At 54.6% G+C, this 16,964-nt stretch overlaps 3 protein-coding genes across 3 annotated transcripts in view; all 3 read right to left on the bottom strand.

The window, feature by feature from the left end:
- Positions 1-2,678: 2,678 nt before the first annotated feature.
- On the bottom strand, positions 2,679-5,871 carry CDX2 (caudal type homeobox 2). The gene is made up of 3 exons (XM_036404090.1): positions 5,370-5,871; positions 3,038-3,183; positions 2,679-2,849 (listed from the first exon to the last, which is right to left on the bottom strand). Exons 1-3 carry the CDS (start codon positions 5,869-5,871, stop codon positions 2,679-2,681), a joined length of 819 nt encoding a protein of 272 aa, XP_036259983.1.
- A 3,410-nt stretch (positions 5,872-9,281) lies between these two features.
- Positions 9,282-13,828, bottom strand: LOC118699867 (skin secretory protein xP2-like). Its single transcript, XM_036404050.1, has 3 exons — positions 13,229-13,828; positions 10,220-10,300; positions 9,282-9,806 (listed from the first exon to the last, which is right to left on the bottom strand). Exons 1-3 carry the CDS (start codon positions 13,826-13,828, stop codon positions 9,282-9,284), a joined length of 1,206 nt encoding a protein of 401 aa, XP_036259943.1.
- Positions 13,829-14,905: 1,077 nt separating this feature from the next.
- The window catches only part of FLT3 (fms related receptor tyrosine kinase 3), a 30,358-nt gene continuing 28,299 nt past the window's right edge, over positions 14,906-16,964 (bottom strand). The window contains exon 24 of the mRNA XM_036404051.1: positions 14,906-16,450. Within this exon, the coding sequence (XP_036259944.1) occupies positions 16,316-16,450 (135 nt within the window). The 3' untranslated portion in view covers positions 14,906-16,315. The remainder of the gene's footprint in view (positions 16,451-16,964) is intronic.

Genomic DNA, 16,964 nt, shown 5'->3' with positions numbered 1-16,964 from the left:
TTGAGGAGAGCTCAGAAAATGCATGCTTGCTAATAGAAATCGAGAGATCTGGAATGGGGATGGTTAAAATGTGTCAGGTTTGTTGATGTATCTCTAATGAGCTTTTTGGAGAAAAAAACTTCCGTGGACATCAAACAGTTCGCCTCAATGAGGGCAACTGTCTCAAAAGTCCTACAGGCAAGAAAGAAATTTTCACACTTTCAGCATTAAAAGACCCAACCTACAAAGCACACGACTGAAAGATTACAGGGACTGTCCCAATTGTTGCCATGCCTGGGCTGGTGCCAGAGGCAACTGTGTGCCACCACTGCAGCAAGGAGTCCTGGATTCTGCCAGTCCCGTGTCACCCCAGCCCCATTGGCATGGGTAAATGCCAACAAAACCACAGCAAGCAGCACCTCTTAAACCCTCAGATCCTTTGTGATTAATTTACTTATTGATGGTCTTTCATAACTCCGTGGTCATCTTTTTTTCTCACTGCCATTAATTATTCCTGGAAGCAAATAAAAGGGCCCACCGATATCTCTCCCTCCCACTCAGCACAGCCAGCTTTTCCTTAGGGAGAAAAAACTTGTGCTCATTTGCAGTGGGACAATGCCGACTTTTGAACCTCTAACCACTAAACAAACAAACCTTGCGCTCTGCTCCACAATCCAAACAGGCTTTATTGACAGGCGTATCGCAGCAACGCGCAGCAGCTCCGGCAGCAGCCGGGCCGGGATCAATGCTGCGGCGGGGGCGGCCCCGGCAGCCGCAGGACATCCTCCAAGGGCCGGCCCCGCCCGGGGCTGCTGCCGTCCCGGAGCCCTGTGCCGGGCACAGCACAGAGGGAGGAGAGGGCCATGGTGCCTGCAGAGCCCTTCCAGCCCGGGGAGCCCTGCTCTGCACTGCAGCAGAGCCAAGAGCCTCGGTTCGGGTGCTGCTCAGCTTTGGCTGTCCCCAGCAGCTCCTCCAGAATGATCCAAGGACCCTTTAGAGTCACAGAAGGATGAATCTGGCTCCTGCCTCCCTCCGATCAGGAACAAACCATGGACATTGGACCCAGCAGGACATGCTCTGTGTCAAGCCCGTGTGCAATGAGCATTGCTGCTTTGCGGCTGCACCCGTGTTTCCTGGCCAGGCCCACTGCAGAGACCACATGAAATGCAGCAGGAAATCAGGCAGGTTCCTTGCACTGGAGCTGCTGCTCTCACCGTGATCTTCTCCCAGGCACAGGAGCCCTGGGTCAGGTTTTCATGGCCACATATCTGCTCTTGGACTGCCAGCCCCTGGCCCTGCAAGGCATGGAGCTGCATGCAGACAAAATGCAGCGCAGAGGCTTTGGGGCTGGTGCTTTCCATTTCCCCAAGTTCCCCTAGGCAGAGAGAGCTGCCTTGTCAGTAGGGTCAGTCCCTGACCAGACCATTCTCCCCAGGCAGTTCTGTAGATGCTGCCAGCGTTTGCCTTTGGCTTTTAGCAAAAAGATAAGAAAAGCTTCAACGAGGAAGAAACCAAAAGAAGGCAAATGGAATAACTGAAATAAATTTGATGACCAAAACTGAACAGCATGGGGCTAAATCCTGGGGAAGTCCATAATCCACAGAATGTGTTTGGGGCTGGACAGTGCCCCCATCACCCCTGCTGGCTCCACACCCAGCCAATGGCACTGGCTGCAGCGTGGCTGCTCCAGCCCGGCCTCACTTCTCATCTGGACTTCTCCCATCCCTAAGTAAGAAGTACATATGGCAAACAGCCAGGGTGATTTGGCCAAATCAACTGGACTTTTCTAGTTTTCATCTCTGCCTAAGTGAGTCTTTTGGTCTCTTTACCCTGATTCCCCCCATCTAGCCAGCATGTGGAAATGGGCCACAGCCTGTGCAAAGTAGGCTCTGATAGAGCACAGGGCTCTTCCAAGGATTTCTGCTTCTGGTGGAGCTGTGATGAAGACTACATAGAGCTGATAAAATCAAGGGAACCTTGGAAAATCAACTGAGACGGGCCCCTCCCTCCCCCCTCAACAAGGCAGAAATTGTAAGGATGTGAGAAACAGCACACAGTTTAACCAAAGGGACATTGCACATACAAACAAGGCTCCTCACTTCAGCATGACAGGACACCTTTTTCAGAAGAGATTAAATTCTTTCAATTTCTCTGCAGTGCAACTAATAAATCTGGATGGATGACTATCTGCACTGGATTTATGGGCTCTTTTACAAGTGCCTAACATTAAGCAATTCACTTCTGAACGTTTAAACAGTGCCTTATCTTGTCTGCTCTGACCCTCAGGGCAGAATGAACATTTTGCATATTCATGGTAGCAAGAAGAAAATAAAATATAAAATAAAAAACCATGTGCTTTAATAATTTTTTTCCTGCTAAAATTCATAATTAGCCCAACAACATTGCAAAGGTCTTTTGGACCGATCCCTGAGATATAACGGGGGTCGACTGGCAGGCAGCGCCCCCACTTTACCTAACAAATTCCAGGGTAAAAAAAAGCACCCAAACATAATAATAATATTAATAAAGCGATGGACACGCTTCCCCCGGACGACGAGACACAAACACTGTACACCTGTACACACGGCCGGCCCGGCGGGGCGGTGCAGTGCATCGGGGGGCCGCTCCCTCCGTGCCCCCGGCCCGGCCCGCTCCGCTGCGTCCTCCAGCAGTCCCTGCGCCGCTGTCCCCGGCCGCTGTCACTGCGGGGCGACGGGGCCCAGCCCAGCGGCGCCCGCCCCCGCCGCGGGACCCTGCAAGGAGCCGCTGGGGCTGAGGGGCTCCGCGCCGCCGGGCTGCGCCTGCTGCTGCAGCTTCTTCTTGTTGATCTTCCTCTCCTTCGCCCGCCTGTTCTGGAACCAGATTTTCACCTGCCAGGAGGTGGACAGGGGAATGAGGGGGGACAGCTCGCCGGGGATCTATCCCCCTCCCAGGGGCTCTCACCGAGACATCCCAATCCCGAGCATCCTGCCCCCGCGCATCCCAACCCCGCGCATCCCAACCCCGCGCAGCCCCGTCACACGTGGCGTGCACAGCGAGCGCCACTTTTGGCACAGACCTGTCTCTCCGACAGCCCCAGGTTGGAGGCCAGCTCCGCTTTTCTTCTGATGGTGATATAGCGGCTGTAGTGAAACTCCTTCTCCAGCTCCAGCCGCTGGTGGTCGGTGTACACGACGCGGTACTTGTCTTTCGTCCTGGTTTTAACTGCGGAGCACAAAGCCAGGGTTGAGAAAGTCAAAGCCAAAGGGCAGAGCTGAGCGCAGCCATTCCGTCTGCGGTGCAGAGCGATCAGGAGCGGTCCTATCCCCCCCTCCTGGGCTTGCTGCTCGCCTCCCCCTGCCCTGGGCTGTGGTGAGCGCAGCAGAGGAGAGGAGACGTCCCGCAGTTCCTTGGGGACATGGGACATCACTGCCAGGCATGCCGGCGGGCGCAGAGCTCCCAGCCCCGGTTGGCAGCCCTGGCCCCACCGCGCAGCCCTGCCTCGCACAGGGACATCTTCACTGTGCACTTGTCGGCTTTTGGTTTTGTTTTGCCTTCCCTAGCGACAACAAACTTTTTATAGAGAAAGAGGAAAGGGAGAGAAAGAAAGAAAAGGCCCGTTGAGGGCACGGTGATTTCGTTTCTAAACGAGAAACAGCCGTCTGAGGGGGGAGTATCGGGAGCGGCTGCGGGGAACCACTCGTGAAGCGGCCAGCTCGCCCTTTTCTGTTACGGCACGGGGGCTACAGGCATTTCTTGGGAAGCCTGGAAGTGTGACGTACAACTTCAGAGCTCAGAAAAACCCAACGACCCAAGCCAACAAACAAACAAACAAAAAAACCCCAAACCGAACCAAACACCGAAACCCAAGGGAATCCGAAGGCGATGCCAGCTAGCAGCCGGTGAGAGTGCGTCGCCGCAGCCGCCTGACCTCCTTTTTCCCGAGGGTTTCTTGTTTGACTGGTTGTGTCCCCGGCCCTCCCGTTCCCCAGGGAGCCGAGGCGGGGAGTCTCTGCCCCCAAGGTGCTTAATGGCTAGCAGGCTGACTTTGTTCAGGTAAACTCTCTGCAAACCACAACAAAAGCACCCTGTAAAGATACAAGCCTGATCAGAGAAAACTCCCCAGAGCCAGTGAATAGGGAACACAATCCCAAACAATGCAGGACAAGGAGATCTTATCAAAGAAAAACCCTTCTCAAAGCCTTAATGACAGCCACATTCTGTTTGAATTACCACTACTGAACAAATGGCGGCAGGCGCTTTCATCCCCCCAGCTCTGCACATTAACATAAACACTGGCTCCAAAGGCAGAATTTGAATGGAGACAAGGGACCGGCCACCACGGCACAAGCCCAAACTGTGGGAACACCACGGGCTGCTGTGGGAAGCGCGGTGGGCCTGTAAGAGTTCCACCGGCACCCGGGACGTGGCAGTGCCAGCGGCCGGCACCGGGGCACCGAGGCTTTTCCCCCGGGGCGCGGCGGCCACGGGCGCAGCCGGGACTCCCGCACCGCTCCGCTCCGACCGGGACACCCCCGCCGGCCCTGCCGTCCGTCACGCAAGGCAGGGGATGAGAGGGGAATGCCATAAGTCATTATGCACTGCGAAAGTCGTCATCCTTTTGGTATTCCCGGCCACTATATACAAATATTTGAAAAAAATTAAAATAAAGAAAAGAAAGAAAAAAATAGGAAAAGAGGAGATAGTAGCAGTGGAAGGCGTATATCAAAGCGCGGGACACGCATGTCCCCTGGCAGATGCACGGTGGGAATGAAAGAGAGGGTCTCCGGGGGTATTAACATCACAAGGGAGCGCGGCGCCAGCTACGGCCTGACCCGGGAGGGCACGCCCTCGCACGGCCCGGCCCGGCCCGGCCCGGCCGGGGGCACGGCACGGCCCGCAGGGATCGGGCTGGCAAGTGGCCGCCGCTGTCGCTCGGGAGGCCTGGCCGCACGGAGACCTTAATAAAGGGCAGGCGCCCAGTGACTCAGAAACAAATGCGGAGCGACACCGGCCGATGATTTATATGACTATAATTGGTTATAAAAATCTTCTAAGTGGCTATAAGCAGGAGAGCGGAGCAGTGGCAGGAAGAGCGAGCGTTTCCTCGGGATCCGGACCATTCCACCCTACTCCGCCGGAGCGCACCCCCGGGCACCGAGCCCCGGGGCCGGCAGCGGCTGCTCACCGGCCGAGCGCCGGCCCGGCACCCAGCACTGAGGTGGACGGGCTGTCGGTAGAGCCCGGCATCCCTGTTCTCCCGAGGACCGACCCTCGGGAGGGCTTGTTTAGGGGAGCTCTCCCCGAGAAAAGGCTTTGCCGAGCTGCCCGGTGAAACGGGGAGCCGGCGGCGCCCCGGGGGAGTCGTCGGCGGGGCAGCCCCGGCCCGCCCGGCCCCGGCCCGCACTTACCCTGGCTGCTGAGCGGGGGCTGCGCCGGCTTCCTCATCCACTCGCAGAGGCCGCGGCGCTGCCCACCGGGGGAGAGCGGCTCGGGGGCGGCGCTGGCGGCGGCGCTGGCGGCGTTGAGGGGCTGCACGACCCCGGCGGAGCAGTGGGGCGCGGGGCCGGCGTGGTGGTGGGCGTGCGGGTGGTGGTGATGGTGGTGGTAGTCGGCGGGGCTGTAGGCCATGGGGGCGGCGGGGGAGCCCCCGTTGAGGCCGTGGACGGCGCCGGCGGCCGGCGGCGCCCCTTGGCCATAGGTGCCCCAGTCGTCGCGGAGCGGGGCGGCGTAGGGCGCGGGCCAGGCCGGCCCGGGGGACTGGGCGCCGTCGAGGTTCACATGGTACCCGCCGTAGTCCGCGTACTGCGGGGCACCCACGAAGTTCTGCGCCGCCAGGTTAAGGCCCCCCGAGTGGCGCACCGGGCCGGGGTACATGGGCCCGTCCTTCTCCAGGAGGTAGCTCACGTACATGCTGGCGGGGCCCCGGCGGCGGCTCTCCGCATGCTGCTCGGGGCTCTGGCCGCGGCGCGCCTGCTGCTGCCTGGGGCCGGGCTGCCCGGGGCGGGGAGGGGGCAGGCGGAGGGGCCGCGGCCCCGCGCTGCGCTCCGCGCTCCCGGTCCGCGCTCCCGGTCCGAATCCAATGGCCGGCAGTCCTTACATGATTAACGATTGTTTACAAGGCTCTATTAGTAATGGCCCAGACACACCAAAGGCAGGTGACGTGGAGAGGCGCTGGGTATATAGCTACTACCCCTAAAAGACGATTTGCATTTAAAAAGATAAGGAGAGGGCAGCGACCTGATCACAGCTAAATATTCAAGCCTTTATTGTTTAAGAGCTTCCTCCTTCCATTGCAACCTGGTGCACTTTAACCTCCAATCACAGGTTCAAAGGATGAAATCAAGAGACTTGCAAAAGACAGAGAGGGAGATCTAAGGGCGAGGGTGGGAATATGGGAGCCGTGTATCACGGCCGATCTGTAGGCAGCACTTTAGCCAGCTCTTCTCTGTGCTTTGGTATTGGGGGGTGGGCGGGGGGGGGGGGAAGGGGCGGAAGAGGAGGGAGTTTTGATTAAAAATCCACAAAGCTATTTTGTCGTGGTTGTTCTGAGCAACAAACCCCATCGCGACGGCCTACTGCTTTTTGTAAAACGCTTCCCACCCGCTCCCGCTCCCGCTCGGTCATGGGCGATGAAGGCGAGGTAAGAGGAGAAATTCCCCCCTCCAAGGGCGCTGTCTCCTTCCTCCGCGTGTGTCTGCAGAACTTCGAGGTCGGGCGCGCCCAGCAGGTCCGGGAAAGGACGAGGACTGGGGGTGCCTTCGTTTAAAAAACCCTTTGCCCTCAGACCCACCGCTGGAGGGAGGCCGGATAATCCCGCCGCCTGGCCAGGTCTTGGGACCGAGGCAGGGGATGGTTCTTCTCAAGGAGGGAATCATCAACCTCCTCCCGGAGCCCGTCACCTCACCGGGAGATTCCCTCGCTGTATGTAGCGCGGCCGAGCCCGCGGGAAGCCCGGCGGCTTGTCCCTCCAGGCACACACTTCTTCCCTCCCCAGCTCCTTGGAAACCCTCTGGAAATGCTGGCTCTGGAAGGGCGGCTCCCAGGCAAGCGGCAGCCGTCTCCCCCAGCCCAGCCAGTCCCCTTTGAAGAGGCGATCCCCTCTCAGCTTCCCCCCGCCGCTTTTATGCTTTAACTTTTCACCCTGAGCGGGGACAATGCGAGACGACGTTTGCATATTCGCATCTTTTCCCATGACACAGCAAGGAAACCTTTCACCCGCCGAGAAAAAATGGATGGGGACGGGAATGTCCCCCCGTTTTCCCAGCACTTTCCGCCGGAGCAGCGCAGCACCGTCTCAGCCGTTCTCACCGGCTTTCCCGGTCCCCTGGGGCGGCTGCGGCTCGGTCCTACCGGGGCTCCCCAGATGGGCCCCGCGCTGTCGCGGACCCTCCTGTCCCGGGTATTACACACGGAGATCCACGTGGTAGTGTCCCAAGGGTGCTTTTCCTTCCACGTGGGTGGCTGTTCTGCACTCCGTGGAGTGTCGCTGAGACGGGGTGTCTCGCAGCTGAGGGCGGATTTCAGCTCTGCAAAGGCAGATGTCCCGAACCCACTCTCTGAAAATCTCCCCCTCCTTCTTCCCCCCATTCTGTCGTTCCTTTGGTACTGAGCGTGGGGCTGACGCGGAGCCAGGCTTTAACGCCAGTAAAATTCAGCGACCTGTCTTAAAATGTCCCAAGGGATCCAGTGTCAGTGGCCCTGAGAGACCGGGACGCCCAAGCAGGAAAGGATGGAGCATCTCTCCTTGGGTAGAGGCCACAGACGGCCCCCTCGGAGTCGCTGTGCATGTCCTGGATGCGAGGAATGGGGTATCCCCACCCTGCGCACAGCCGGGAATGCTGTGCCCACACCGTCACTTGTTTGCAGACGGCCGCGGTTGCGACCCTACGATAATAGCAACGCAACAGCAGGGATGCAGAGATGCCTGCCGGACGCCTTCTCGGGAGGGAATTTCTCTCTTTGTTGCCTATTCCCACCGTGACACTTTCCCCCCGCCCCGACGGTGGGATAACGAGGAGAGGGGAGCGGGGCTTGGAGCTCCCAGCGCTGTCTGAGCAGGAGACTGAAATGTCACTCTGGAAGGGAAATGCTGTGTCCCTTCAATGTAATCGCCTCTCCCGATAAGCGCCGACAGAGCCGATCTATGCAGATGTGAATTTGATGATGCCATAAACGGAGAAAGGGGCCATTAAAACGACAAAACTCTGGACATATTGTAATAAAACGCACTGCAACCCTGATCAGCCCCGAAACAGCCCGATTCCGTGTCTAAGGCGCCGTCAGTGAATCCCTGGCAGGCAGGTGGCTTTTTGGGGTGAGACCCGAGGCCAGCCCGAGCTGACAGGGCCGGGGCCGTCGGCCGCGGGATCAAATGAGAGTCTCGGATGGGATTCCAGTGAAGGGACAGGATAAGGCTCCGAGGCAGCTCCGCCACTACCTGGAATGGCAGCCGGAGCGCTGCTCCGCTACGCTGCCCTTCTGACAGTGATCCCAGTTCCCCCCCAGTACGGGGAGGACTTGGGAAGACCGAGCCCCACCAGCCGTACCCTAACCGGGCTCGGCGGCGAGATGGGGACGAGTCCCGCTTCCCCCGCGGATAAATACTTCCAAGCATCCTCCGCCACCGCGCAGCTGCTCCCCGGACGGGACCCACGGCAGCTGCTGGGGATGGAGACACGCTGTCCCGCGTCACTATTGCCTTAAAATAAGAGGGATCCCGATCCACTCCTAGATGCCTTGGTAGCCCTTCGGGCTTCTCACCCTTTTGAGTGGAACAGGATTTGTCCTCGCTCCGGCCCTACCCAGCTATCGGGCTTCTCAAGGAGGCTGGGGAGAGGATATATCTCTCGGCCGGGTTTCACCCGTTTTCTCCCCTCCTTTCTGCCCGCTCCCTCTCCGCTTTCGTCTCGGGTTTTCCCGCCAGCTCCGGCCCAGAGCTGCAGATCCGGGAGAGGAGTACGGATCCTGGTATTTTGAAAGTCGCTCTCCACCATCTCACATCTCTCTGGTCTGGGGCCAGACCCCCACTCCGGAGCCTGGGTGAAGGCCTGATCGCTCCCTCTTCGCTTCCTCAGTTTTTTTTTTTGTTTGTTTGTTTGTTTGTTTGTTTGTGGGTTTTTTTGTATTTTGTGTTTTTTTGGTTGGTTGGTTGGGTGGGTTTTTTTGTTGTTTTTTTTTTCTTATTTCGTTAGATCCCGAGCGGGAAACTGCGACTCAACGCCTCTCAAGCGGACAAGTGCCTGATAGGGGACACCGTTCGCAGGGAAATATCTTTCCCCTCCCCTCCACGCTGACCTCGATATTCTCCCCGCAGGGCTGTTTCACCCAGGGCTGCCTCCTGGGCAGACGCTGGGCTCCCCGTCCTCCTCCTTTAGCCTCAACCTTACTTCTTGATCTGAAAAAATAATTTCCGACGTTTTTCCGTGAGAGGCAGGGCAGGGCATGGCTGCGGGGAAGCTCCGGGGGCAGGGCAGGGCAGAGCGACTCTGCGGGACCCTCGGGCCCCGGGCAGGCGAGGCAGGAACCGGAGCGGGCACCGCGCTTCGGGGACGATGCTCATTGTCGCCTCGGGCCACGGGCTGGCGTGAACTGGGGGATAATGGGCGGACAGCCCAGCCCGAGGACTCCCGTCCCGGGTCAGAGACGTCCCCATAAGTCCCGGGAAGGGCCGAGTGCTGCGCAGCACCCGCCATCCCTCCTCCACAGGCTGCTCCCACCCGGCGGGAGCCCTGTGGGGATGCGGATTCACTGTCTTTATTTCTACCTGCTTTGTGGTATAACTGCTTTTTCTGTGATTTAGGAGAATCTCGGGGTGGGGTGTGGGGGATCTCTCTGTCTCCCTCCACCTTAACGACACGGAACCGGGAGCGTTGTTTACAAGGTAAAGAAAAAAAAAAAAAAAAAAGCCCGCTTGAAAGCCCTTTGGCGGCCATGGAGAGAGAAGGGAAGGAGGAATCGTGTGTTAGTTAGTCCGACCTGTGGAATTTATGACTCCCCCTAAGCACAGACATGATAAGGACTCAGAAAACATCTTGGATCTTTTCAAGCCGGCAGCCCCCGAGGCTTTGATGTAGATTACATTGCAGAATAACCCAATACTTTTATCGTGGGGTTGATACTCGTCTTGTTTAAGCACATGCCTCTAGGAGGGGGTTAGATGCTGGACGCTCGCTCCCGAGCGGATTCGCGTTGCTGGGAAGAAAGCAGACGGGGAGGGAAGGTGGCACCTGGTGCCTGGTCGGGCTCAGCCGCCCCGTACCGGCACCGCCACGGGCCCGGTAGCCAGCCCTGCCTCTTTGCACAGGTGCTGCCCGGCCTGAGTTCTCATGGCCCTGCTCTCCTGCAGAAAACAGGAACGTAAACAGTGAAGAAGGAAAAAAAGTCGTATGATACACCAGAGGCTTCTGCAGCCAGAGAGGTGAGGGTGCCCCCACCCTTTCAGATTCAGTGGCTGGCACACCTCTGCTGACCAAGGAAATAGCCTTGGCTGGATTTTATCTTAATAACTTTCTTTACTTGACTTTACCTCACTTCGTTATCTTTTTTAAATGTCACAGAGGAAGAAGGCCGCACCGGGGCGCCCCGGCTGCCCGCAGAGAGCTGTGCCCGGCCCTGCTGGCATGTCCCGTCCGGCCGGGCCGGGCCCGCTCCGGTCACGGGAGCCGTGAGTCAGCGGCGGCGCGCACCGCGGGACGGCCCCGACGGCGCGGCCCGGGCCGGGCGGGGCGGGAGCGCTCCGTCTCACGGGAGGGGAAACCCAGGGCTCGGCTGTTGTCACCTCTGCCCCCCAAGGACACCCCCGCCCACCCAGGGACGCTCCCCGCAGCACGCAGGGCCGCTGTTATCTTCCCACGGGATGCAGCGGGAGCGCGGGGCTCCCAAACCTCACGGCCCTGGCTTTGCGGCGAGGCACGGCCGGCACGGGAGACCCAGGCAGAGGTTGGCCCCGGGAAACCGCAAGCCCCGGCCCAGCTGGTGGGATGGAGTCACTAATGCCAGTGTGTGTCTCCCGTGCCAAGCAAAACACCGAATTTGGGCTGTAAAATGGTTTGCACACATTGCCACCAGTGTGCCTGCCCCCGTGCTATCTCCCTCTCCCAAGGGCAATCTGAAGGCTGATGCCCTCACTGCTTTCCTCACTGATTAATTTCCCAGCTCTGAAGCCTTAGCAGGGAGGTGATGCACGCCCCTTGGGTGTGTTGTCCCCATCTCCACAACACATGCTAGTCTTGCTGGTTTTTCTCCACCATTCCATCTGCTCCAAGCCCTTCCATGGCAAGATGCTATGGGCTGGTTGCCCCATGCCACTGTGTCCCTCAGCCTTGAGCTCCATGGCTGAATCCTACAAACCCCTTCAGTGAGCAGAGGCATAGGGTGTTGCTGACCCATGTAGATGGTTTGCTGTTTGCAAGATCATAATTGTACACATCCCTGAAGGGCCATAGTGCCTTGTGGATAATATTTCATACTAGCAAATGTAGGAGCCCAAAGCAGGGAAGTGCCAAGCTCTTCTTTGGCCTGGCAGGGAGCAGGCCAAGGCTCCCACATGGGACCTTTCCTTACAATGGGGCTGTAGGAAGGCAGAAGAAGACTAATCTTTCTCCCCTGACAAACCTTTATCCTCCAACCCAAAGCCTTGGTCCCTCTGGCTCCAAGGAGAAATTGGTACCTGATTGCTCCCCACCATCTCACATTTGCTCCCAGTTATTTTATTCTAGTTTCTGAGAGGGAAAAGGAATCTCACTACATTTTGTTTCTGGTCTGAAAAGAAGCCCCAAAAGGAGCAGAAGGTAGGGGCAGGCAGACCCAGAGCCAGCTTCCCAGCTGTGGCCCACACTCCCCTGCCCCAGGCTCTCCTCCTTGACTCAGCTCCCAGGGACCAGCCCAGCCCTGCCCCAGTTTAGCTTCACAGCCCCCCCTCACCCAGAGCAGCCCTACACACAAGAGGTTTTCCAAAGGAGAACCCAGCACACATCACGTAGTTACTTCTCCAAGAGAAGTATTTTGGAAACTTGAGCTAGGCATCTCTTTCTTTTTATGATCTGAAGCCTCCGAGCCTCCTCTGTAGACGGGACAGTCATGGCACTGGTGGGACTGGAGGGCTGTCACTAGAAGTAACTTCTGGGTTTTCTTCAGCCAGTGGAAGCATAGAGCAAGGGAGGAGGGAGAGGAACCCTAGTGTGCCTGGAAAGAGGCTTCTCTGGGCAGCCAAAGCTAAGTGTCAAAGCTTAGCTCTGGTGCAAAGGATCGTGAGTAGGTGTAGGCAATCCACGGCAGCAGGAGTGGGTCACTGTCAGGATCTCCTGTCTGTTTTCATCCCAGCTAAGCAGTGTTTAAATAAACCAGCTCCCACACCAGTCTTTATGTGCCTCTGTGGAGGCAACCACAGGAGCGCCACCACTTTTCCACCTCTCTCCACAAACAGCTCTTCAGAATTCCTTCTCAGCTGAGATCTGAACTAGATTGTGCCCCAGGGCACCCACACATCTTCAAGGAGTGTTACTCTATCAGTTTTCTGGCACAGCCTTAAACACATAATTTTTAATCTGTCAGTGACTGATAAGGCAGGATCCCCAGAAGCTGCACTATTTATCTCATTACAAAGCATTTCAGGAAGGATGAATCTAGCCCAGGTTTTAGACAACCTGCCTGGAAGGACTCCTGCTGGGCCATTCCATAGTTCTGGGGTGCTCACCAAGGGTGAGAAGGAGCTGGGCTCAGGTTCCACCTCTTTCTGAAGCCATTTAAGGCCTTCTCAACCACAGATCTGAGTGGGTATTCGCGTGCCTTTTTTTTTTTTTTTTTAAGGTGTTTTTCTTTGCATGGTCTAATTAATTAGCCATTGATGCAGGAGTGAAAGTGGCAGAAAGGGAAGTCTGAGCCCTGAGCCACTGAGGACTTGATCTGATTCTGTGTTTGAGAGAAGGGGGCTGAGATTTGGTGCATCCACCTCCATGGGACCCACTCATCTTCAGTATACTTTGATTTTTTGCTCCTGAAATAATTTCCAGCAGAAGTTCTGACTCTTAAAATAAAACCTGTCTGCAAATAACTCTGGAGCAATTATGACCTTGGATTTCTTCATTGCCTTTCACAGTGCCCTCCATGAAGACGTGGAGTGAAAGCCACTGCTGGCATGCATGACAGGCTCACTCTTGCTCTTCTTTTCGGGTTTAACACTTGGTAAGTCCCAGCTTCTCTCAGAGGGACCCCACAGAGCCCATCCCAGGTATCCCAAACCCAAAAGCATGACGTGCTGGAGAAGTACCTCCAGTTTTTCTATAGGGACAGAGAAGGGTCTCTTACATTTTTGGTAAGGCAGCAGGACATGGTTGTTTGGGAAAACACTCTGAGGGGGGTGGGGGGGCAGAGCGGTTTGTGCTGGCACTGGGTTTATCCCATCGGTGCTACGAGGTTTTGGCTGTGGAGTCCTTTTGACCGACACCCTCACGCCCATCCCTACTCCCGGGTCTCCTGTAGCTCTGGACCAGACACCGCGGCTGGCCCGGCTCCCTGTGCCTAGCGCCAGCGCTGCTCCCTGTCCCCCGTCCAGCGTCCCTCGGGCTGTCCGCGGTCGCGGAGCTCCACCTAGTGCCGGCTGCGGCGGGAACGGGGCCGCCTGTGCCCGGGCATCCCGCGGGAGAGCTCCGAGCTCCCCGGGACACGGCTGTCCGAGCTCCCCGGACACGGCTGTCCCCTCCGAGCTCCCCGGACACGGCTGTCCACTCGGAGCTGCCCTGGACACGGCTGTCCGAGCTCCCCGGGACACGGCTGTCCCCTCCGAGCTCCCCGGACACGGCTGCCGGCTCCGAGGCGCGCCCTTGCAGGCGGAGGGGAAAGAAAATTCGGGCAGATTCCCCAGCGCCATCCTGTCTTTTCGGCTTGGGCTGTCAAATTATCTTTCTTCTTATTTCTGTTACTGTTGCGAGGGAGAGCTCAAATGTCCTTCAGCGCTTTTAATTGACCTCAACCCTTCTATTGCTCGTCTTCCCGGATTAATGATTACTGGATCTTTGTCAGTCTGTGCCTAACTTAAGGCATCCACCTTAGACTAAAGGCATCTCTGCCGGAGGTCTTCAGACAAGCTTAACTCTCTCCATTCACTACAGGGGGCAACTCATCACTTTCTCCTGACAACGTGCTTCTGGAGGCATAGATTAGGGGTCTGGATCCTATGAGAGAAATGTGGGCATTTCCCTTCAAAGATCACAAAACTGATCCCTATCCAGCACTGTCTGTGGCTCTGCACAAATCTCATAATGGACTACCATTTTGCTAAGTCGTGTGGGAAGCATCCTGGAAAGAAAATGTCCTAAAAGAAATTATTTTCAATTATTTTCAACTCAGTACCTCCTGTAGCTTTGTTCCATCCATCTCTTCTGCGCGTAGAAGCAGATGCACAACTTCCCACAGGTTCAGCCTGTACAGGAGGGTTATTCTCCTGATTCCTCTTCCTCATGGAATGCTGTGTTGCCCGAGCTGCTTTTCATGTGTGAATCATGAGAAGTTGTACTTGCTCCAAGGTTCTCTATTTGCCTTTATATCCCCAAGTCTCAGCTCAGTAGTGATGATGGGGCCAGATGAGCTATGTCCATTTCTTTTCAAGTCTTGTGGATAAGCACGTGACACAATTCACTGGCTTGTTTTTAAGTACATGGGATTCCCATCTGCTCCTCTTTGAGCCAAGTTCACATCTGCTTAGTTTCCAGGACCAGCCAGGCTTGGAAGTGACCAGTTCAGCATTAGGTTCCTTTAAATTTGAAGGCTGAAAACTCCTGTCTTCACAAGATGCTTAACTCCCACTGTCCAGCCACTGCAGGCTGTGGGCTAACAGTGCTGGACAGTGATATATTGCAGATGAACACCTTCAAACAGTTATGGCTATGTTAAAAATTATATACATTTTGCAGAGAATGCAATGTTAAAATTTATTTCTGTCTGAATATCTCTAGATTGCTCTTTAGCAGTTTGTATCTGATTAAAAAATTGATGATTCATTGATAATTATTAATAACATTAACAAAAACATACAAATCATAATCACTGTATTACAACATTATTTTTAGACAGTGTTAGTAAAGAGCACCTCAATTTCTGTGATAGCATAATCTTTGAATAGTTATTATTTTATAAGATCTGCCTCTGAAAAATCCTAACTGAACTTAGCACCTTGTAAAATGCAAAAGAGAAAAAACTATTAACCAATATATTCTCATCTTGATCCACTATGATGTAGACAAATGTATCCTATTAGTCATGATGAAAGTTGCATTTAGAGATTCCTAAACGTCATAGTGAAAATAGCTGTCTTTTTAAGTATACTGAAAACACATCAAACCTCTGGGTATTGTCCTGGGAGTCTGTGAGAAGTTAAAGAGGCATAGCTTCATTTTAGTGCAGCAGTGTTCATATACCCAGGCTGAATTCTGTGGATTTGGAGAGATGATAGTACACTCCTAAATTACAGAATGTAATTTCTTCAAAATTAAACATTTTTTTTTTATTTTCTATTGAAACACACAAAGCCCCATGAATGGAATTAGCTGTAACTCAGCTGAAGTGAGACTTCCAGCTGGAGACTGCCACCTGGATTTTCCAGACCAGGGAGGTAGAAGGTTATCTCCAAATATCACTCCTCTTGGTTATTTTAGATGCTTATTTAAGGTGGAAAGGAATCCCTCCTGTGAGTGCCTATCTCTCATCAGCAGTTGCAGAATGTAGCCTGGCTGAGTAGAGGCCACATGAGTAACTAAATATTGATAAAATGAATTCACCTGAACACCCACCAACCACACTTCACAACCACTGAGATGTCCAGGGTAAGACAGTTATACTCAATCAAACTAAGAGCTCCTTGTAAAACAAGACTGATGGAACTGTAAAATTTGGACATCTAAAACTGGTGACTCCAATGGGTTTTTTTCCCAGCACTCCCTGACATCTGGAGATGAAGATGTGAATAGCACTTTTGGAAATCACAGCAGCTCTCTTTAGCTGCATAGTCAATGATTGCAAACATTGACTGAAATTACTGTGGATTCTCTCATATTTGCTTGCAATGTGGCAAGAACAGTATAATTCAATATGTTGATTGGGCACTATTTACACAGCACCAGGAAAAGAGACATTCAGTTGGAGAGAGGCAGCAAAAAAAGCTGTCTTGCTATAGGTATGTTTGCTGAATTCAAACAAATGAATTACACCTTCTTCTCAAAAAGTCACATAAATACTGACTGGCTCACAAGAAACACAAACAGTGCAGCAGTTGGTGACAATTTCTTTTCCTAGAGCTGATATAAAACACTTATCCTACACAGAGTTTATGACAATACTGAGACCAAATCCACAACTCAGATTATTTTTCAACCTGAGGGTCTTCATGCTGGAGCACAAGGGGGGACAGCAAAGATTCCTCATCTCTGTTTACACGAGGTTTACTTTTGATGCTGGAATGGTGTGTAGCAAAGTTTTTCTTTGTATTATGGTAAATCTAGAATTGGGAAGAAGAAGTAAAAGATATCTTCTGTTATTATTTATTGTATTTGGAAAAGTGCTCTCCTCCCCATGAAGCAGGCACTGAGAAATAGTGTGTGTAGTCCAGAGTGGATACCCAAGGAGCAATTGGTAATTTGGAAAGGAATTGTTTATCCTCCCTGAAGAGGAGATAAATATCTGGTATGGACAGAGCAGGACTTCCTCAGATCATCTTTACTATTTTGACCTCTGGGAATGACATAAAGCATGCTGTCTGTGTCTGTGTGGACATGGCATGGTGATCCCTCATGACACCCCCTGGCCCCTGGCACAGGCTCAGCTCCCCTCCCATGGCAGCCAGCAGCATCACCAAACCTGACTGCACTGGCTGCTGTGCGAGGGGAGCCCATTCCCTCAGCACAGGCTGAGAGACTTCAGCTTTCCCGAGTCCCAGTGGGAGGAAGAAAATCCTCATCAGGAAGGTCAGGATTCTTTCTGATGGCAGAAAAACATGCCCCAACTTAAATGGA

Source organism: Molothrus ater, chromosome 2, assembly GCF_012460135.2.
Source record: "Molothrus ater isolate BHLD 08-10-18 breed brown headed cowbird chromosome 2, BPBGC_Mater_1.1, whole genome shotgun sequence".
Classification (NCBI taxonomy): Eukaryota; Metazoa; Chordata; class Aves; order Passeriformes; family Icteridae; genus Molothrus; species Molothrus ater.
This window is presented reverse-complemented; position numbering and strand designations above follow the sequence as displayed.

What these genes read in the sequence shown, in the direction of transcription:
- CDX2 (XM_036404090.1), bottom strand. Translation starts at nt 5,871, where the DNA reads ATGTACGTGAGCTACCTCCTGGAGAAGGACGGGCCCATGTACCCCGGC. An exon ending in GCCCCCGCTCAGCAGCCAGG is followed by an intron (nt 3,184 to 5,369) that starts GTAAGTGCGGGC and finishes TGTGCTCCGCAG; the next exon opens with TTAAAACCAGGACGAAAGAC. An exon ending in TGGGGCTGTCGGAGAGACAG is followed by an intron (nt 2,850 to 3,037) that starts GTCTGTGCCAAA and finishes ACCTCCTGGCAG; the next exon opens with GTGAAAATCTGGTTCCAGAA.
- LOC118699867 (XM_036404050.1), bottom strand. Translation starts at nt 13,828, where the DNA reads ATGGCGCTGGGGAATCTGCCCGAATTTTCTTTCCCCTCCGCCTGCAAG. An exon ending in TCCCTATAGAAAAACTGGAG is followed by an intron (nt 10,301 to 13,228) that starts GTACTTCTCCAG and finishes TGTTTTCTGCAG; the next exon opens with GAGAGCAGGGCCATGAGAAC. An exon ending in CCGGGCCCGTGGCGGTGCCG is followed by an intron (nt 9,807 to 10,219) that starts GTACGGGGCGGC and finishes CGTGTCGTTAAG; the next exon opens with GTGGAGGGAGACAGAGAGAT.